Source organism: Bidens hawaiensis, unplaced genomic scaffold, assembly GCF_021521415.1.
Source record: "Bidens hawaiensis isolate Kalapana, Puna unplaced genomic scaffold, B.hawaiensis_p1.1 tig00010928_1, whole genome shotgun sequence".
NCBI classification, from domain to species: domain Eukaryota; kingdom Viridiplantae; phylum Streptophyta; class Magnoliopsida; order Asterales; family Asteraceae; genus Bidens; species Bidens hawaiensis.
The window spans coordinates 81,154-103,140 of NW_027491845.1; the positions used below are offsets into that span (position 1 = coordinate 81,154).

Consider the following 21,987-nt stretch of genomic DNA (forward strand, 5'->3'; position numbering starts at 1 on the left):
TCAGTCGGGACCGAGACGATCCGAGCCGGTTCGAGACGGAAGGTTTGATAACCAAAGACGGATAGAAACAAACACGAAACAAACGATTTCATTGATAAAAACGAAAGATTACATGCTTGTTAAACACTGAAATCACGATCTATGGCAGGGGGAGGTCGAGCATGGCCTCCCCCCTCATCCGGACAGCACCTGGGCGCCGGGCACGCAAATCCTTAACAAACCACGCCTGAAAGCTGGGTATTTATACCCACTGCTGTTCGATCAGGACTCATTCGATCGAATGAGTCCTATTCGATCGAATAGCAGACTCATTCGATCGAATCAGAGACTGGTTCGATCGAATGAGTATCCATTTGAAAATGCTCTTTCGAATGGATGACTTTCGGCGTGGACCACTATCTAGGTGTACAGCATACAACATAAACATTCTAAACTATTCGCCAAGCGACGGCCACAAAACATGCACCAACATTTTGTAGGACCGATTCGGGACTCGGTTTCCCAACGATTCACGGGGCAACGTGTTAGAGTGCGGAATCCTCTAACACGGCGATTCGGTGGTGATCAACGGGCACGTAGGTACGATTCCTAAAGGGGTTTGACGCCTAGGATTGGAGGAAACGACCAAGAACACGAAGAACGATCGAGAGAGTTTCTGTAGGCTGCTGGTTCGTGAGTGTGTATTCTGTTCTCGCTTCTTGTGAAATTTCCCAAGTAACGTTTATATACCGAAGACTCATTCGATCGAATGAGATACTCATTCGATCGAATGAGAATGAGATCTGGTTCGATCGAATGAGATCTGGTTCGATCGAATCAGTCACTGATTCGATCGAATCAGCTTCGTTTGACATTTTCAGTACGTTAACTTGGTTTCACGATCGTTGGTTTCATGTTGAACCAACCTGATAGAACTGGGGACATACATGTGACATTTCATGTCCTAACAAACTCCCCCTTGGAGCCAGTTCTATTTGCTTGAACCAATCGAGTTCTCTTGCTCGACCGTAACTCCCCCTTGGAGTTATCTCACTCTCTCTTTTCTCAAAACTAGTGGTGCATACGTTGCATCCACAAACTCCTTTCTTCATGGAGTTCTCTCTTGATCAAATGGTACAGTCAGTCAGACTTACCATAGGTTCCGCATATCCTGAGACGCTGTCAATTGGAATTTTGGATTAACATTTAAGCACAATTGTATTAGATTTGTAAAATTGACATTAAAGCATAATCTATCACAATATTCCAAATCATATTTCATTCAATTCAAAACAACTACAACCAGAAGATTTAACTTTGAATTACAACAAGAAACAAGATAAACGATAAACATGACAATTAATCTTCAGTTTCTTGGGCATACTTCTTCTGTTGTTCTTTCCAATTTGATCCTGCATGTATGTCATAGGCAAAGCAAATCCTAATGACATTTCTGTACGTTAACGCTTGCTCTATATCTTCGGGAGCGTAAAGAATCTCTGTCTTGTACAACGTATAGACATCCTCCCGTGACAAATTTGTGAGCCACATTGGATCAAAGATACGAATTGTGCTCCAATTTCCATAGTCATTGAGCACAATAACTGCCTCATGCAGTCTTCCATCATAGTACCAATGCCTGAATGATTTGTAGAAGTCCTGCTTCATCTTTCTAAGAGGAATCTTCTTCATTGTGAGTGGTGGCATGTACTTCAAAATAACTTTTGGCCTGTTGGTGATCGGATCGATCTCCTTTTTGCTTAGATATCTTTTCGGCCTTTGTGGTGTGATCATCTTCCATTTTGTGTTGTACTCTTTTCGCAACACATTCTGATAATACGTGGCAAATGGAGATGAGTTGGCGTACAGCAGATCAAGATAATTCAGACGGTTCAGATCATGAGTAGGAAGGGTCTTCAAATCAGTAATACGTTGAAAGTATTCAACCCCCCTTTCTCTCTTGACAGCTACGCAGTTAAGATCCTTCAGACATGCCCAAGCGATAATTTCTCCTGAAGTTCTGCGACCCTTCATCTTATATGAAGTTGTATGAGGAATGGTCGGCTTCGCTTGTCGTCTGGATCTTATCTTCTCAAGAATAGCATTGAATGCTTTCTTGCATTCCTCGGTTTTCTCTAAAAATTGGGCTTGATCCGCTTCAGAAGGCTGTTCCATATTGTTTGACCTTTCTTCAGCCTTTTTCTGTATTTCCTCCTCTGTTACATTTTGGAAGAAACTTGCAGAGTTAGGAAGATCGTCATTTTGAGACGTATAGTATTCAGGATACTCTTCCTTTGACAAGTCTTCCATTTCAACGTCATCAAATTGAGAGGGATCGACGTGTGAGGGATCAGTGGCCGTAGATGATGATGAATCAGGTGTAGCAGCAGAAGAAGACGTTTGTTCTGTTGGAGGCAAAGCCAGATACTTGCCTGTTTCTACGTTGGATAACTCAAACATTTGTTCCAATTCTTCTTCTGTGAAGTTATGAGAAATTTCACCTTCTTCCAAGTCTCCACTTGCGAAGTTTCGCTGCTCATTTGGATTGTCCAGTAGAAACGTGAAAAATTCTGCTGCTGTTTTTGATTGCAGCGGTTGGACATTAAACGGATCATCATCACCTGTTTGATTAAACAAACACAATGTAACAACAATGTTAAGTAAACATATGTAATATCATAAACATTAAATACAATATCATTACATATGAAACTGAGTTTATACAGAAATCATCATTTCACAAGATTTAACATTTAAATCCTCACTACATTCACTCAACTCACTCTTTAGTACCTTCACCTCCATCATCTGAAGAGTCAAGTTCGTCTGTGTCCACATCAACATTTGTTGGACCTTCCAAACGTAGAACATCTCCTTTCAATTCTGTTACTTTCGCCTCAAGGCTTAGATTCGACTCTCGTAGTTCCTTGATAGAAGAGCCCTGTTCGGCGACAGTCGCATTCAGCTGAGTGTTTTCAATTCTGAGCATGTCGTTTTCGGCTTGAAGTTTGGCAATCTGCTCATCTTTCAGTCGATTTTGTTCTTCTTGCCGTCTATTCAGCTCTTCTTGCTCAGTCTTGAACATGAACATCTTCATCATAGCCTTGTGAAGATCAGCTAGTTCTGTTGCAACCTGAGGAGGTATAGACATTTCTGGTTGAGGTTGAGTAGTCGGTTGTGGTGCTGATTGTGGTGCTGGTTGCTGTGTTGGTGGCGGTGCTTGTTGAACGGGAGGAGCAGCAGACGAAGTCCCAACTGATTGTAACGTTGGAGGACGTGGGAGATCAGAAAATAAACTCCGATACTTCCTTGTAACCTTCTTCTTTTGCCTCTTCGCAGGCCTTTCTTCGCCCGCAACATCCTCGGCCCTAACCTCACCAGCAAAGTGCACATCTGATGCACTTGCTTCATCACCAGCACGAATTGTTGGTTCAGTCTGGACCGAGACGATCCGAGCCGGTTCGAGACGGAAGGTTTGATAACCAAAGACGGATAGAAACAAACACGAAACAAACGATTTCATTGATAAAAAACGAAAGATTACATGCTTGTTAAACACTGAAATCATGATCTATGGCAGGGGGAGGTCGAGCATGGCCTCCCCCCTCATCCGGCAGCCTGTCGGCGTTCGGGAACCCCTTAGACTGAACTCTCGGTTAATGATGCAAAGTGTTCTCCATTGCTGACATCTTCAGACAAAATAATCTGTTTAAAACAACCAACTGTAGAAATTCCCCCTCAACAGTAACTGTATCCCAATGTATAAACTTGACAATACATGCACGCTTCCGCTGCGCGACTTACTATCGGCGAATCTTCACCCACACGGTTACTTCACCAACATGTATTGGGCAAAGGACAGAGGCTTCCAATCCACAGCTACTGGATCACTTTCAGCGTGAACCACTACCTAGGTGTACAGCATACAACATAAACATTCTAAACTATTCGCCAAGCGACGGCCACACAATGTGCACCAACATATTCCCCCTTGGACGTTGCTTGCGAATTGCTGTAGACACCTCTTGCAATCTTCAATCAAATCTTCTGCTTTATCTTGATAATCACGTTGAAGAATACCATCATTGCAGCAAGATTCCCCCTTAGACTGAACTCTCGGTTAATGATGCAAAGTGTTCTCCATTGCTGACATCTTCAGACAAAATAATCTGTTTAAAACAACCAACTGTAGAAATTCCCCCTCAACAGTAACTGTATCCCAATGTATAAACTTGACAATACATGCACGCTTCCGCTGCGCGACTTACTATCGGCGAATCTTCACCCACACGGTTACTTCACCAACATGTATTGGGCAAAGGACAGAGGCTTCCAATCCACAGCTACTCCCCCTAAACAGATTAGTTTGTATGCAGATTCATCATCGGAGACAAAGACACATCATTAACTCCGTGATTGCGAACCAATATTCCCACCATTCTGTAAAATCTGATAAAATAACTTCTAAAAACTGTCTTCTTGGACCGGCTAAGTATTGCATTTTGATCTCGGCATCAATACTCTAAGGAGCCACCTCCACCAAGTAAATCCTTTGCTCTGATCGGACTTGAAATGCCTTCGTGAAGTCAACCCAGTAATGCACAGCAGCCCGCTGGCGTCCATATCCAGGTGGTCAGCTTGACCGGATACTTCATCCGCGGGAGGCCGATCAAATCTTCAGTAGAAAGCGTTATACCAAACCCTTTAAACTTCTAACCTGAGTGACTATGCAGAACCCTTCACGTAGACTAGAGAATTTCAATTGAGAAATTGGTACTCTCAATCAAAAAGATTAACGTAAGCAATACACTCCAAGCAGACCCTTAGGTATCACCAGATAATCACAGACTGATTCCCTCCACAAAGCGGAATCCTCACATGCGGAAGATAAATATAACAATGATTGGCCCATAAATAGTCAGATGCTCCTGACTACCCCACAATAACTCAAACGTAATCACTTTTCTCTGTTCTTCTGTGTTCTTATAACAATCACCACTGTAGAAGCTCAATGAACAAGGGGTTATCCATTAAACTTGTAAACGATAATTCCTTCAGGTGATTGTGCTTTGTTCATTGCCCCAATTTGCCGCTTTTCTCTGTTTTATTTTTTTTTTTTTGGTCTGGAACATGTTCGATCGAATAGGGCTCATTCGGTCGAATGAAGCACAGATTCGATCGGATGAAGAACTGGTTCGATCAGCTATTTGAATTTGACACTTTGAGCGGGAAAACCAGTTCGATCGAATACAATCTGATTCGATCGAATGAAGTCAATCGAATGGGCGGGAAAACTGGCGTTTGAATTTGACACTTTTGAGCGGGAAGGCCTATTCGATCGAATCAGCCAATCGAATAGGCCTATTCGATCGAATGGGGAACTCGTTCGATCGAATGGACTGATTCGACTCCTTCAACGCCAGCCCAGGAAACGCGAAGAACACGAAGAACACACCAACAGTTTAACGTCCAGAACGCATAAAATCAAGAGCTCGGCTTGCTAGATCGGTTGTTAGACCCTTCTAGCGGTAACCGTGGCTCTGATACCAATTGTTGGTTCAGTCGGGACCGAGACGATCCGAGCCGGTTCGAGACAGAAGGTTTGATAACCAAAGACGGATAGAAACAAACGATTTCATTGATAAAAACGAAAGATTACATGCTTGTTAAACACTGAAATCACGATCTATGGCAGGGGGAGGTCGAGCATGGCCTCCCCCCTCATCCGGACAGCACCTGGGCGCCGGGCACGCAAATCCTTAACAAACCACGCCTGAAAGCTGGGTATTTATACCCACTGCTGTTCGATCAGGACTCATTCGATCGAATGAGTCCTATTCGATCGAATAGCAGACTCATTCGATCGAATCAGAGACTGGTTCGATCGAATGAGTATCCATTTGAAAATGCTCTTTCGAATGGATGACTTTCGGCGTGGACCACTATCTAGGTGTACAGCATACAACATAAACATTCTAAACTATTCACCAAGCGACGGCCACAAAACATGCACCAACATTTTGTAGGACCGATTCGGGACTCGGTTTCCCAACGATTCACGGGGCAACGTGTTAGAGTGCGGAATCCTCTAACACGGCGATTCGGTGGTGATCAACGGGCACGTAGGTACGATTCCTAAAGGGGTTTGACGCCTAGGATTGGAGGAAACGACCAAGAACACGAAGAACGATCGAGAGAGTTTCTGTAGGCTGCTGGTTCGTGAGTGTGTATTCTGTTCTCGCTTCTTGTGAAATTTCCCAAGTAACGTTTATATACCGAAGACTCATTCGATCGAATGAGATACTCATTCGATCGAATGAGAATGAGATCTGGTTCGATCGAATGAGATCTGGTTCGATCGAATCAGTCACTGATTCGATCGAATCAGCTTCGTTTGACATTTTCAGTACGTTAACTTGGTTTCACGATCGTTGGTTTCATGTTGAACCAACCTGATAGAACTGGGGACATACATGTGACATTTCATGTCCTAACATTAATTATTAAAATATTACAAACGGTATTTCAACAAGATTTATAAATCAAACACCGGGTATTCATTATCCGAGAAGTTTTCAAATAAATTAATATTCTATTCAACCAAAGTCTTCCGCTAAAATAACCCGCAATTCTGATGTATTTACAAAACAGGTACCAACTATTGGTCATACGCCTAGGCCCTAAGCCGGGGTATGACAAAAAAACATTTTAATGGTCGTAATCATTCATTTAAATGGAACACTAATTCTTACTATCGTGGCCGTGGTCCTAGCCAGAGAGCCAATAATTACCATGTTCCACAAAATAACAATTCCAACCAACACAATAAATGGAATGAAGTTGGTAGGTCCGAAAACAATGGCACTTCATGTTTTAGATGTGGAAGTACAAACCACTGGTCAAAGGCTTGTCGCACAGCTCCACATCTGTGTGAACTATACCAAGCCTATCCCAAAGGAAAAGAGAAAGAAGTGAACCATGTTGATAGCTTTGATGATCTCAATGCTGAGCTGAGCATTGCAGACTTTGATGTGGAACTCTGAAACAAATGTTGCTTGACGGCAATAATTATATGCAATAATTAAGTGTGTTTCTCATTTTCTATAATTATGTTTTTTCCTTCATGTACTGTTTGTTTTTCAATTAAATAAAGCTCTTATTGAAATATCATAATGTCTTCGTTATATACACTTATTATTATTCTTAATATTTTCAATATTTAAAATGAAAATCACTGGAGCACAATATCAAACAAATGAAGAAGATATATGTATAGCGGATAGTGGAGCCACACATACTATACTTAGATCTAAAAAATATTTTTATAAACTGAAACCAACAAAAGGAATCATCGATACAATATCAGGTCCTACAAACTTGATAGAATGAGTGAGAAAAGCTAATTTAGCATTATCAAATGGTACAAATCTCAAAATAGAGAATGCTTTATTTTCCCCAAAATCAATAAGAAATTTGTTGAGTTTCAAAAACATATATCATAATGGATATGATACTCAGTCAAGGACTGTTAGTAATGAAAAATATTTGCATATCATAAGAAAAGATCAAATATTGGAAAAACTGCCAATGCTCCATTCTGGTTTACATTATACATATATAAATGTTCCTCAAACACATATGGCAGTAAAAGAAAATTATTGTAATTCTGGTATCATAAACTTATGGCATGACAGATTAGGCTATCCACGATTCACAATGATGAAAAATGATCATTGAAAATACACATGGGCATCCACTGAAAGATCAAAAGATCCACAAAATAGATAAAATGCCTCAATGTACATCTTGTTCTCTTGGCAAATTAATTACAAGGCTTTCACCATTAAAAGTTGATAAAGAAACACCAATGTTTCTTGAAAGAATTCAAGGTGACATATGTGGACCAACTCATCCACCATGTGGACCATTTAGATACTTCATGGTCTTAATAGACGCATCCAGCAAATGGTCTAATTCTCTTTATTATCGACTCGTAATGTCTATTTTGCAAAATTTCTTGCTCAAATTATCAAATTACGTGCACATTTTCCCGATTATACCATTAAAAGAATAAAGCTTGATAATGCACGATAATTTATATCGCATGCTTTTGATGATTATTGCATGTCTGTGGGGATTGTTGTTGAACACCCTGTTGCTCATGTACACACACAAAATGGTTTAGCCGAGTCGTTGATCAAACGCCTATAGCTAATAGCTAGATCATTAATAATGAGGACAAAACTCCCTTTTTCTATTTGGGGTCATGCAATTATGCATGCTGGATCATTAATTCGTGTGAGTCCAAATGCAAATCATATATACTCTCCCACACAACTTGCTTCCGGAAATGAGCCAAACATCTCTCACCTTAGAATTTTTGGGTGTGATGTGTATGTTCCTATTGCACCACCACAACGCACAAAAATGGGCCCCTAAAGAAGGTTGAGAATGTATGTTGGATATGAAACATCTTCCATCATAAGATACCTTGAACCTTTAACAGGTGATGTATTTACAGCACGTTTTGTTGATTGCCATTTTAACGAGACAATATTACCCGCATTAGGGGGAGAAATGAAAAAGCAAGAAAGAGATATATCATGGTGTGTCATCATTATTACACCTAGACCCAATATCAAAACAAAGTGAGACAAAGGTTCAAAAAATAATACATCTACAAGAAATTGTCAATCAGTTACCTGGTGCATTTACTGATATAAACAGGGTCATTAAATCTCATATACCAGCTGCTAATGCTCCAACTTTAGTTGAGATTCCAAGCAAGCAAAACCATAATAATGCACCTCATGAATCTCAAAAACGTTTAAAACGTGGAAGGCCAATCTGTCCAAAGGATAAAAATCCTCTAAAAAGAAAGGGCTCTGAAAAGGATACTGGCCCTAAGGAAGGAATGATTGACAAAACCTTCCCTCAGGAAAGAATAAATGATATAACATTCCCTCAGGAAGGAATACATGATTCCAGTAAAGAATTGTCAATCAACTATGGTCAATCACATATAATGTGGGATCGAGATGAAATGGAAAATATTGATATATTTTAAATTCTGTGGAAAGTGATATCATGGAAGAAAATGATGACCCTGAACCAAAATCTGTAGATGATTGTAAAAATCGACAAGATTGGAACAAATGGAAAGATGCTATGCAAGCTGAATTAAATTCACTAAACAATCGAAAGGTTTTTGGACCTATTATCATTACACCAAATTCAATAAAACTGTAGGATATAAATAGGTTTTTATGAGAAAATGAAGTTACAAGATATAAAGTAAGACTTGTAGCTCAAGGTTCTTCTCAGAGGCCAAGAATTGACTATGAAGAAACGTATTCTCCTGTTATTGATGCTATTACGTTTAGATATCTAATCAGCTTAGCAGTCTCTAAAAATTTAGAGATGTGTCTTATGGATGTTGTCACAGCTTACTTGTATGGATCACTAGACAGTGGCATCTATATGAACATTCCTAAAGGATTTAAACTCCCCGAAGCATTAAGCTCAAAGCCTAAGGAAATGTATTCCATCAAGTTACAAAGATCCTTGTATGGACTGAAAAAATCTGGAAGGATGTGGTACAATCGTTTGACTGATTATTTGATAAGCAAAGGATACACAAATAATCTTATTTGTCCATGCGTCTTCATCAAGAAGACAACATCAGGATATGTGATCATAGCTGTGTATGTTGATGATCTCAATTTGATTGGGACACAAAAAGAAATTAATGAAACAATTACTCTTTTAAATAAATAATTTGAAATGAAAGACCTTGGAAAAACCAAATATTGTCTTGGTTTACAAATTGAACATATGCATAATGGGATACTTGTGCATCAGTCAACTTATACTGAGAAACTCTTAAAGCGTTTCAATATGGACAAAGCAAATCCTTTAAGCACATCGATGGTTGTTAGATCACTCAATGTAGACAATGATCCATTTCGTCCTTGCGAAGATAATGAAGAGATTCTTGGTCCCGAAGTACCATACCTCAGTGCAATTGGAGCATTTATGTATCTTACTAACTGTACAAGACCAGACATTTCTTTTGCAGTTTTGGCAAGATTCAGTTCATCCCCTACTAAAAGACATTGGAATGACAATAAACATATTTTTCGGTATCTAAAAGGAACTGCTGATTTAGGTTTATTTTATCCTAATGATTCAAAAAAAAGGGTTAGTTGGTTATGCATATGCAAGTTATTTATCTGATCCCCATAAAGCAAAATCTCAAACTGGATACATGTTTAAGAATGGAGGAACTGTGATTTCATGGCGTTCACAGAAACAAACACTCATTGCAACATCTTCAAATCATGCTGAAGCCATTGCATTGCATGAAGCTTCAAAAGAATGCGTATGGTTAAGATCTATGTCACGACAAATATTGATTTTTATGGACTAGAGAATGATCGAATTCCAACTCCTATCTATGAAGATAATGCAATTTGTGTCTCGCAAATGAAGGAAGGGTATATCAAAAGTGACATAACAAAGCATATACCACCAAGATACTTTGAGTATACTCGGGACCTTATAAAAGACAATCAGGTTGAGATGAGATATGTCCAATCCAACAACAACTCAGCTGATCTTTTCACAAAAGCACTTCCCACAACATCATTCAGAAAACATGTCCATGATATTGGCATGCGCCATGTACGGACAATGTAACGACCTACAACTTGAGGAGGAGCTATATATTGCACTATTTTTCCCTTAGCTAAAGCTTTTCCAATTGGGTTTTCTTTAGCAAGGTTTTTAATGAGGCCGTACTTCAAGACCCCGAAGTTTTGAAAAGGTGTCATCCAAGGGGGAGGGTTATGAATCACCGACGATTTTTGTATAACAGCTATTTGCCTCCCTGGTTTATATCGTTGCGAGATGGGTTAACCACTGAAAAAGATTTTGCGAACTTTGGGCCACTGTGAAATTTGGGCGGGTCAGTCTGTGCCCTTGCCGTCAGTTGACCATGAGTTGACTGACCAAAAAACATTGAAATTACCATTTTACCCCTGAGCCTATAATTAATATTAAAACTTATGTTCTAAAATCGTGTAGACAGTGGGGTTCGAACCCACGACCTTTGGTATAACAACAAACAACACTAACCATTTGAACTAAACTAACATTTGATATATCTATACAATATGTAATATATATTCCTCACTTTGTTTAAGAATTCCTCTTCATCTTCATCATCTGCCAACATTTTAAAAAACCATTTTGAAAACAACCATTTTGCCATTTGTAAAAAACTTAAAAGAACAATTTTTTAGTAATATTTTCACTAAAAAATGGTTTGTTTTAGTAATATTTTAGCCCGAAAACAACGAAACGACTCATTTTTTTGTAAACATTTCACCCGAAAACAACGAAACGGGCCGTTTTGCTGCAATCTTTTAGCCCGAAAACAACGAAATGACTCGTTTTTTGGTAAACTTTTCACCCGAAAACAATGACACGACTCGTTTTTTGGTAAACTTTTCGCCCGAAAACAACGACACGACTCGTTTTTTAGCAAACTTTTCGTCCGAAAACGACGAAACGACTCGTTTTTTAGTAAAATTTTCGCCCAAACACGACGAAACGGGCCGGTTTTTAGTAAACTTTAGTAAACATTTCGTCCGAAAACAACGAAACAAATCGTTTTTTATTGTAATTTTCGCTCAAAAACAAAGAAACGGGTCGTTTTTCAGTAAAATTTTCGCCCGAAAACAACGAATCGGGCCGTTTTTTAGTAAACTTTTCGTCCGAAAACAACGAATTGGGCCGTTTTTTAGTAAAGTTTTCGTCCGAAAACGACGAAAAGTGTCGTTTTTTAGTAAAGTTTTCGTCCGAAAACGACGAAAAGTGTCGTTTTTTAGTAAACTTTTCATCCGAAAACGACAAAAAGTGTAGTTTTTTAGTAAACTTTTCGTCCGAAAACGACGAAACAGGCTGTTTTTTAGTCATTTCGTCCGAAAACAACGAAACGGCTCGTTTTTTATTGTAATTTTCGCTAAAAAACAAGGAAACGGGTCATTTTTAATTGTAATTTTCGCTCAAAAACAACGAAACGGGTCATTTTTTATTGTAATTTTCGCTCAAAAACAACGAAACGGGTCGTTTTCTAGTAAACTTTACGTCTGAAAACGACGAATCGGGTTGTTTTTTAGTAAACCCCAAACCCGAGCCCGAACACACAATAAACATAAACATTCTTTTAGTAAACTTTTCACCCGAAAAAAACGAGACGCGCTGTTTTTTTAGTAAACTTTTTACCCGAAAACAACGAAACGCACCGTTTTTTAGTAAACTTTTCGCCCGAAAACAACCAAACGAACCGTTATTTAGTAAACTTTTCGCCCAAAAACAACGAAACGGACCGTTTTTTAGTAAACTTTTCGCCCGAAAACAACGAAACGGACCGTTTTTTAGTAAAATTTTCGCCCGAAAACAACAAACGAGCCGTTTTTAGTAAACTTTTAACCCGAAAACAACCAAACGAACCGTTTTTTAGTAAACTTTTCACCCGAACCGACCCTAAAAACAACCAAACGAACCATTTTTTGTAAACTTTTCACCCTAAACGACCCCGAAAACAACCAAAACGAACCGTTTTTTAGTAAATTTTTCACCCGACAACAACCAAACGAATCATTTTTTTGTAAACTTTTCACCCGAACCGACCCCGAAAACAACCCAACGAACCATTTTTTAGTAAAATTTTTACCCGAAAACATTTAAACGAACCATTTTTTTATAAACTTTTCACCCGAACCGAACGATGACCGGAAAAATGAGATGACCGGAATCCATGGCGGCGGCGGTTGCCGTGGCGACGACGTGGTGCCGGAGGTTAGGGGTTTTGGGCGGAATGATTTTTGGGTTTGAGGATTTGAGAGATTCGATTAGTTGTAAGAGGGATTACTTGGTGGTGGGTTTAAGGATTTGAGGTTGATGATGATGAAGAACATCAAGTATGTGAGGTTGATGATGATGAAGATGAGTTGCTACTGATGATGATGGATTGTAATGAGTTGCTACTGCTGATGTTCTACGATTATTATTATTATTATATTTATTATTTATTAGAAGATTACTAATATACCCTTAATATGTTGGTATTATTACTAAAATACCAACGGTCAACTTATGGTCAACTGACGGCAGGAGTCAGAAGAACCCGCCGGAGAAACACAGTGGCGCAAAGTTCGCAAAATCTTTTTCAGTAGTTAACCCATCTCGCGACGATATAAACCAGGGAGGTAAATTGCAGATTTCTCCCATTTTATTTTGTCAAACCAATTATATAACCTTGTTCCCCCAATAGTGTCTCTAAATAGTTGTTTTGATATTATAAATACCGTATATTGTAACGAGTAATTTGTATCCAGAATTTACATATCTAATATCTATCTTCTCTCTTTATTAATTCTTCAAAACTAAAGAATAAGATCATTAGTCTCGTTATAGTTAGAGGTAGAATTATAACATAAAGCTAATTAGTAATTGAGCATTTGATATGGCCCAACTCAATAAGTCCAAAACCCAATAACATTTTTATGAAGTGTTGCTCAAGTAGTAAACAGGAAATGGCCGAAGTTATTTTTAAGTAGGTAGGGGTGTATAGTGTACACTACTTTTACTTAAAACATTTTATCAAGATATGTTCGAATCTGGACATGTGGACATGCGAAGCACATGAGTCAACTTCAAAAAGCAAACAAAAACATTAAAATTGGCCATTTCATGCACGTGTAATTTATAAAGTAACGTACAATCATTTGCACCAACTATTGGTGGACAAACGGGTGGTTGATATAACATGTCTATCTTTCTTGTGAATAACCAGAGTTAAGGGCATTCTGCCATTCTCAACCTATCATTTATTCTGCTTGGTTGGTTATTTGTTTTTGTTTCTTTATTTTTCTTGTAAATTTGAGTCTCTTGTGTCTTGTAAGGTTTTCTTTTTCATTTATAGTATGTTTGGCCTTTTCAAAATAAAAATTACAGGAACAAAGAAAATAAAAATCATTTGTTAAAAGTAATTTGAATATTATTAAAATTATTTTTTATACATAAGAATGATTTAAGGTTTATGTACTCATTCAATCTCAAATAGATACATATTGACATAAAAAAATTATTTACCATACTAAACAATTATTATACGTTGTTGTTGTAAATACTACTGTTATTTCTCCGGATAACAAGAAACATAACATGATACTTATGTTAATTATTATTATTATTATTATTATTATTATTATAGCAAGCAATAATACATTGTTGCTTTGGTTATTTAAATTTAAACATTTTCTTGATAATTTATGTAATTTGTGACCCTATAATCATATGTCACTAGTAACGTTATCACAAATTGTGTCTTTGGAACCCAACATTAACAAATCCATGCGGAAAGTACAAATTCTAGCGCGGAAAGTTAACACTGTAGCGAGAAAAGGTCGAAATCTTTGAGCGAAAATATCAGTGTCCATTGATTTCTTTGCGCGCGAATCAAATGTCGCCCGTTCAATGATTTCTTTGTACGAGATGCACACAAATTTTCAAGATAAATTTATTTTCACACAAAGAATACTCGTAGAGAGGTTATAGCGTATTCATATAAAGTGTGTTTTCACAAAGAACTTTGAATAGTTTGAAAATTTAATTTTTTATTATAAATCCTCGTTACCAAACACTTAGCTTGTAATGAATACGTGTAATGTAGGTCCGACTATCTTCGACAACCACCACCCATTTGATGAAATTTGTAGTTTTTGATTTTGTGCTCGTGTTCCATGATCCCTCATTCCGTGGGACCCACTTGATCCAATAGGATTCTTAATTTCCAGATACCAATTAGTTTTCTACTTATTCAACTTATTACTTGTACCTCTTTATCCTTCCCTGCAAAAGTTTCTTTGACACATTTGATAATTGATCCAATACCTTAATGGCGACCATGGGTTCCATGCCGTTTGTGATCGATCACAAATCAATCAAAACAACGGTTGTTTTGAATAAGCATGGTCGATACCGGACCCCCTTGTACACACATAAGAAACCCATAAAATCACTAACCGGGTTCACATTTGTATCTAATGTATGGAGGATCATGGCAACCGGAAAAAATAGCTCCGGTATTGACGGCGGTGGTGATACAAAGGTTCAAGTTACAACTGAGGAAAGTATCAAGGAATTTGTAAGACAAACAGATGTACAGGTATATTATGCACCATGTAATCTTGGTTTTTGCTAGTAGTAATAAGTTATTTAAATATGATCAAATTGTTCATATAAATTTTATAAATAACATATAACTTGATATCCGGAAAATAAAATTAAATTTAACTTTGACATAAGCATAAATCTCAAACCGGCTAAATAGATTGATTCACCTCAGTTAGGAATCATCTATCAACTTGGTTATATGTTTTTCGGTTTGGTTTGGGTCAGACTATTTTAGAAAACTCATTACCTTGTATTATGCAAATAAGTTTAGTTTATAGTTTTATAACGGTATTTCCTATTCAAAAGGGGGTTGCGGCGCAGCTTGTTGCCCGTTTGCCTGCCATTTTATTGTAATTGTTTCTGAATTTAATGGGTAAAACAAATTAATGGTATTTGGAAAGTACTTTAGTTGGTCTCGTATTTGTAATTTTTCTAAAGCATGTCATTATAAATGAAAGTAGAGTGTTTTCAATATGAATTTGTAAAACCTCGATAAATAATATTAACATATGAACTAATTCGAAAATTTCGAACATTAATGTTATCTTATAATAATTTGAATTTCTAATAATTTGGATCAGTTATAAAAAAATAATGATAAAATTTGAAGCAATTTAGAATTTGGATTTGGAAAGAATAAATACATTTCAAAGAATAAAACTAAGCTGAATTTAAGACTTAACCTCATTTGCAGTGAATGTTAAAGAAAGACTTGACTACTTTAGCATCTCAGTTCTGTTTATATTTTCTGCTAAAAAACCTGAAATTACAGTTACTTTTCTTTGTATTTTCTTTGTAGAGTATAGTTGAAACAACAGAAGGCTTTCTCAATGAACGCCACACTGCTAGCAAGCTATCTAATATCCTTGTTGATGCGGTTGAAGATGACACCCTACTACTCGCGGTTAATACACACAATGATGAAGATAAAAACGAGACCGACGTGACAAGCGAACCGACATCAGATGAAGCAGATGTTCCTGCAAGTGATGATGTTGAATCCCTTCCTTTAGCTGGCCCCAATGTAATGAATGTCATATTGGTTGCAGCCGAATGCGCTCCCTGGTCTAAAACAGGTACCAAATGCATGTCGTTACAACCAAATCTTGATTCAATATTTTACCACACATGTATTTGAATAACTTATAATTATGTATGCATCTATAGGCGGTCTTGGTGACGTTGCTGGTGCTTTACCGAAGGCCTTGGCTCAGCGCGGGCACAGAGTGATGGTAACTTTTGACCTATTAATACACGCTATCCTTATAAAGTGTGCTAAAACGTACACTCGGGAGTCTTGATGTTTGGTTTTCTGTAAGTATTTAGGTAGTCGTACCGATGTATGGTGATTATGGTGACGTTCAAGATACCGGGGTTAGGAGACGTTATAAAGTCGGTTGGGAGGTATGCAATGATGCACACATCATTTTAATTGCCTGAATCGAGTTGAGCTGCTTAAATATTGCTACAAGTAGGTAACTGATTGTACTTTTATTTTCAGGATGTGGATGTGCAGTACCTTCAAACATTCATTGACGGTGTAGATTTTGTTTTTATCAGATGTCACATGTTTAACAACTTGGGAAGTAATATATATGGAGGGGATCGCGAGGTTAGGTTCTTACTCGCGTCGCATAAGTTCTAATTAGAGAAGATAAACGAAAACGACTCTTTCTTTCCTAATGATATTCGGTTGATGTTTATTATTGTAGGGCATTCTAAGACGCATGGTTTTGTTCTGCAAAGCAGCTGTTGAGGTACACCTTAAAAATAAGATGTCAATCCCATTGCCATTGAATCGATATTATTGGTTTGCCATATTATATACTAACAACTCGTTACCTATAGGTTCCATGGTACATCCCGTGCGGGGGCGTATGCTATGGAGACGGAAATTTGGTTTTCATTGCAAACGATTGGCATACCGCATTGTTACCGGTTTATCTAAAAGCATATTATCGTGACAACGGGTTGATGCGATACACAAGATCCGTCCTTGTGATCCATAACATAGCTCATCAGGTTGGCTACCTTCTGTCGGTTTTATTCATAAACGAGTCGAAATTGTTTTTAATTTTTAACTTTCAGGGGCGCGGTCCAGTCGATGATTTTAGTCATGTGGATTTACCACCACACTACTTGGATCTTTTCAGATTGTATGATCCTGTCGGAGGTGAACACTTCAACATCTTTGCTGCGGGTCTCAAAACAGCTGACCGTGTGGTAACCGTGAGTCACGGATATGCGTGGGAACTAAAGACCAGCGAGGGCGGTTGGGGTTTACACAACATAATAAACGAAAACGATTGGAAACTAAAAGGTATTGTCAACGGAATCGACACGACAGATTGGAACCCTGAAGTCGACACCCACTTAACATCAGATGGTTACACTAATTACTCTATAAACACACTCGAAACCGGCAAGCCACAATGCAAAACCGCCCTGCAAAAAGCGCTTGGGTTACCGGTTCGAGACGATGTTCCACTAATTGGGTTCATTGGAAGACTTGATGTTCAAAAGGGTGTTGACTTAATAGCCGAGAGTGTTCCATGGATAGTTGACCAAGATGCACAACTAGTCATGTTGGGTACAGGAAGACCCGACCTTGAACAAATGCTTAGAGAAATAGAAAACCGGTACCCAGAAAAGGTCCGAGGATGGGTTGGGTTCTCGGTCAAAATGGCTCACCGGATCACTGCAGGTGTGGATATATTGTTAATGCCATCAAGGTTCGAGCCGTGCGGGCTTAATCAATTATATGCTATGAGTTATGGAACCGTGCCTGTTGTACATGCGGTGGGTGGTTTGAGAGACACGGTCGAGCCGTTTGACCCTTTCAATGAGTCAGGAGTAGGATGGACATTTAGCAGAGCTGAGACCGGTCAACTAATCCACGCACTCGGGAATTGTTTGTTGACTTATAGAGAGTATAAGCGGAGCTGGAAGGGGATCCAAAAACGGGGGATGACACGGGATCTTAGTTGGAACAATGCTGCTCAACATTATGAGGATGTTTTTATTGCTGCTAAGTATCAGTGGTAAATTTGGTTCTAACTAAAATGTCTGTATAACTAATGGATTCATAAAACACATACATATAATGATAGCTACAAAAGACATTGAATTATTTTGTATATAGAACACATAATACACCATGAAATACTCAACAATGATGAATGTAATGTGAGACTCAATAAGAAGATGAAAAATGGATGGTTATGGTTTAAAAAGCCACTAACATACATAAACATAAAATTCTCTATGTAAATGACACTCTATTTTCATGATCAAATTTCAAACAAGAATGATTTGAGAAAAGTTTTGCAAAACCTTTTGAAAGACCGCCCTCAACCGCACATGGGCTGTTATGTTTCACATGGTCCACAGTGTGCCTTCTCTTGGAGATGATGTCATCCATGGATTCTAATTCTTGGCCATCCAGCTTTCTCTTTGCCCCGGGGTACACTTTCAATCCTGCAAGTTTAAGAACAGATATCAGGATGTTTCTACTTTTTAGTTTCTTCTTATTATTTTGGTTGCTAGTGATAATATACCAGGTAGAGTCTCATAAATCAGTTGGTCTTCTGAATCACCACATTTGCAACCTAACTTATGAGTATCTTCCGATCCACTAACCCTGCACCAAATGTATGAAAATAGGTTTTATATGATCATATGAACTTCAAGGTGGTAAAGATTGTGTATACCTATACATATGCTCAACAAACTCATCAATCAGAACAGGCCAAGCCCCTAACAAAACCATTTATAAATATTAGATAATGTTGCATATATGACAGGATTAACAAATATGTGAAAGCTGGCAAGTATTTATGTTATTACCTTCGGGATCATATCCTTCAAGGTTTTCATGCACACAGCGACTAAATGCCAACACTTGCCTCCATGTATCCTCAGAGATATTGTGCCTCTGATTATCCTATATGTCAAAATCCAAAAGATTCGTTTGGTTCAATTATTAAACTATGCAATATCTCAAATGTAATATGAAATATCATCATAGTACCTCAATGAAGCTGCACCATTGATTAAGTAATCTAAATCTACCAGACAATACTAACTTCCAAGCCATAATTGCCCTACTTACAGCTGAAAATATTATTCATAAAAATCAGATTAAGGTTATATCTATGTAAGACAATCATCAACTTTTATTTGATATCCCACTTACTGATGCTTCTTTGACCGTTTTCACGGCAAATAAAGAATACAAAATTATAGAATCTTGAGAACTCATGGGAGTCTGCCTGCACAGATAGTAAAAAGATGGTTACTTGAAAGTAAGAATGCAATAATCAAGTATATAACTTATAGTTACTAGTACATTGGTGCTTAAATAATAATACATATATTTTGTACACGCATTATAAGATTGAAATGATCATCATCTCACCATCAAATTAAGCCTTGACATAAGAACATAAAGCTCTTCAAAAATTGACATCCTGTCATGAGCAATAACGCAGTGTTCATCAATATCAACCAATTTTAAGTGATACCACATTCTCAAATACGAATAAAAATAATAAGAACCAATGCAGTCAACATTGCCGATATTGGTGAAGATATATCGGTAATTGGTTCTCATGTGAAATACCGGTTAGAATATCGATACCGATAATATCGGCAATATTGACCAATATTGGACCGATAACTGACTGATATATCATCGATATTTCTTATATCAATATTTTAAGCCTTAATTCTCAGTTTTCAGTGTTTAATTTTAGTGTTTTAAGTCTTAATCAGTTCCTAATTGCTACAATTAATAGTGTTTTGCAAGTTGCAAAAGGTTAATTTGTTAATGGTAGGATAGTATACTGAATTGTTAGTGTTAAATTGCTATATATATAAATTCTACATGATATTAAAATTACCGATATCCCACCGCGATAACCGATATCTCAAATATTGGTCCTAGACCGATATCCGATATTTTTCGGCATTAACTGCATAGATAATAATAATAATAATAATGTTTCTGCATCTAAGTGAAGCACCAAATTGAATATTAAGTTTGAGTAAGTTGAAAGTTTGATAAGAGATACCTTTTATAGACCCTCGACTCAACCAACTCTAGAAGGCGGGACAATCCCTCCCTGGCCAATTTAGTTTTCATGGACTCACTAGCATGCCTGTAACCATCCCCCTCAGAAGCGTACACGTCCAACGCGATTTCTGCAAAATATTGTGAAGAAAACAAGATTTAGTTTTGGTATACACACACATATATTCAGACAGTATGATGATGAGTGTTATATTTTGTCTACAAACATAAATACATGCGTCTAACCTCCTACTCGAACTAATAATACCTCTTGTTTTTCTTCTTTATTCACATAATAATATTTAACAGTTTACTTAAGTTAGAATTAATTAATGTATGGATGTAATAGGCAGACATATGAAATTGGAACCCTAAGTTAACATATTGATCTAATAAACAGAAAATAATAATAAGAATAAAGAGAGAAGAGAAGAATAATTAGGGATTTAGGTATTATACCGCAATAGCGTCTGTAAATCTGAAAGATATCGAGTTGATTTGAAAGCGATGGAGAATCCATGAATAATAAGAAACTGAAAACCCTAATAAAGATTAGATGAGGAGGTTCATGGATTATTCATTCCCCAGTCTCATTTCTTTTCTTTTCTTTTGGCAACGTCATTATCATTTTTGATGATAGATAGACCATCAATATTTAATTTTTATATTTGTTTTCAAATTTCGAAATTACTTTCATTTTCATTCTTTATAATGCGAGGAAATTAACAATTTTGTCCTTTGTAATTTAACAAATAATACAAATTTAGTTTAAAAAATTTACTTGGATCATTTATGTTTTTTAAATCTTGCCAAATACAACCAAATAAATAACTCAGTTAAATTTAATCCTTAAGTCAGTGACCTGCGTTATAATAATTATTTTAGTGACTCCATGAAAATAATATGTCTTTTCACTTTTTCTTTGTTATAATAATTATTTCAGTGCCGCATTTTTCGTTTTTGTGGTTTGTCCAAATCTGCAGTTTAGTCAAATAGTTTCAAGTTTGCAGTTTTCGTCCTTGTAATTTTATTTCACTTGTAATTAAACCCGAATTTATTAACTTCGTTAAGCCTGGTCATTTACCCATATGCGTGCCCCTCGCATGACAACCAATTTTGTCGTTTTTCTCCCCAAATAAACCTCAGTTCTAATAAGAAAGCTCCCTCACGTGAGATGTTGGGTGTATTTGGGGAAAACGAAAAAAAAAAGAAACAAAATTGCCCCTCACGTGAAGGGCACACTGATAGATTTAATGACCAGACTTAACGAGATTAGTGAATTCGGGTTAACTGCAAGTGAAATGAAACTATAGGGAAGAAAATTGTAAATTTAAAACTACTGAACCAAAACCGTAGATTTGGATAAACCACATGGACGAAAACCGCATTTTATTGAAATAAGTATTATAATAAAGAAAAGGGTGAAAGGACATGTCTACCCCTGACTTAACAATTACATTTAACGGGGTTAGTGATTTGGATTTAATTAGCAAGAACTGGAAAACGTGGATGGTGCATTAGAGGTGCACAAATCGGGTTCAACTGGAAAACCCGAACCGGTTCGAAACCGGTTTTTTCACACCTGGTTGTAAAATGGCACCGGTTTCAATCAAGAACCGGTTCGGTTCCCGACCTGAACCGATGCCCAGATATGCTAACTTTTAAGAACCGGGTAGGGTATAAACCGGAACCGG

At 37.4% G+C, this 21,987-nt stretch overlaps 2 protein-coding genes across 2 annotated transcripts; one reads left to right on the forward strand and one right to left on the reverse strand.

The window, feature by feature from the left end:
• Nucleotides 1–14,907: 14,907 nt before the first annotated feature.
• On the forward strand, nucleotides 14,908–18,434 carry LOC143536803 (granule-bound starch synthase 2, chloroplastic/amyloplastic-like). Its single transcript, XM_077030717.1, has 8 exons — nucleotides 14,908–15,214; nucleotides 16,022–16,298; nucleotides 16,390–16,454; nucleotides 16,549–16,626; nucleotides 16,724–16,834; nucleotides 16,935–16,979; nucleotides 17,071–17,244; nucleotides 17,311–18,434. Exons 1-8 carry the CDS (start codon nucleotides 14,945–14,947, stop codon nucleotides 18,265–18,267), a joined length of 1,977 nt encoding a protein of 658 aa, XP_076886832.1. The 5' UTR covers nucleotides 14,908–14,944; the 3' UTR covers nucleotides 18,268–18,434.
• LOC143536805 (defective in cullin neddylation protein AAR3-like) lies at nucleotides 18,341–20,813 on the reverse strand. Its single transcript, XM_077030718.1, has 9 exons — nucleotides 20,753–20,813; nucleotides 20,295–20,424; nucleotides 19,640–19,691; nucleotides 19,418–19,493; nucleotides 19,253–19,335; nucleotides 19,069–19,165; nucleotides 18,933–18,978; nucleotides 18,780–18,862; nucleotides 18,341–18,699 (listed from the first exon to the last, which is right to left on the reverse strand). The coding sequence occupies exons 1-9, from the start codon at nucleotides 20,811–20,813 to the stop codon at nucleotides 18,485–18,487; spliced, it is 843 nt and encodes a 280-aa protein (XP_076886833.1). The 3' UTR covers nucleotides 18,341–18,484.
• Between the last annotated feature and the right edge of the window lie 1,174 nt (nucleotides 20,814–21,987).

What these genes read in the sequence shown, in the direction of transcription:
- LOC143536803 (XM_077030717.1), top strand. Translation starts at nt 14,945, where the DNA reads ATGGCGACCATGGGTTCCATGCCGTTTGTGATCGATCACAAATCAATC. An exon ending in TAAGACAAACAGATGTACAG is followed by an intron (nt 15,215 to 16,021) that starts GTATATTATGCA and finishes TTTTCTTTGTAG; the next exon opens with AGTATAGTTGAAACAACAGA. An exon ending in GTTATAAAGTCGGTTGGGAG is followed by an intron (nt 16,627 to 16,723) that starts GTATGCAATGAT and finishes TTTTATTTTCAG; the next exon opens with GATGTGGATGTGCAGTACCT.
- LOC143536805 (XM_077030718.1), bottom strand. Translation starts at nt 20,813, where the DNA reads ATGGATTCTCCATCGCTTTCAAATCAACTCGATATCTTTCAGATTTAC. An exon ending in TGTCAAGGCTTAATTTGATG is followed by an intron (nt 19,494 to 19,639) that starts GTGAGATGATGA and finishes CTATCTGTGCAG; the next exon opens with GCAGACTCCCATGAGTTCTC. An exon ending in GATTTATGAGACTCTACCTG is followed by an intron (nt 18,700 to 18,779) that starts GTATATTATCAC and finishes TTAAACTTGCAG; the next exon opens with GATTGAAAGTGTACCCCGGG.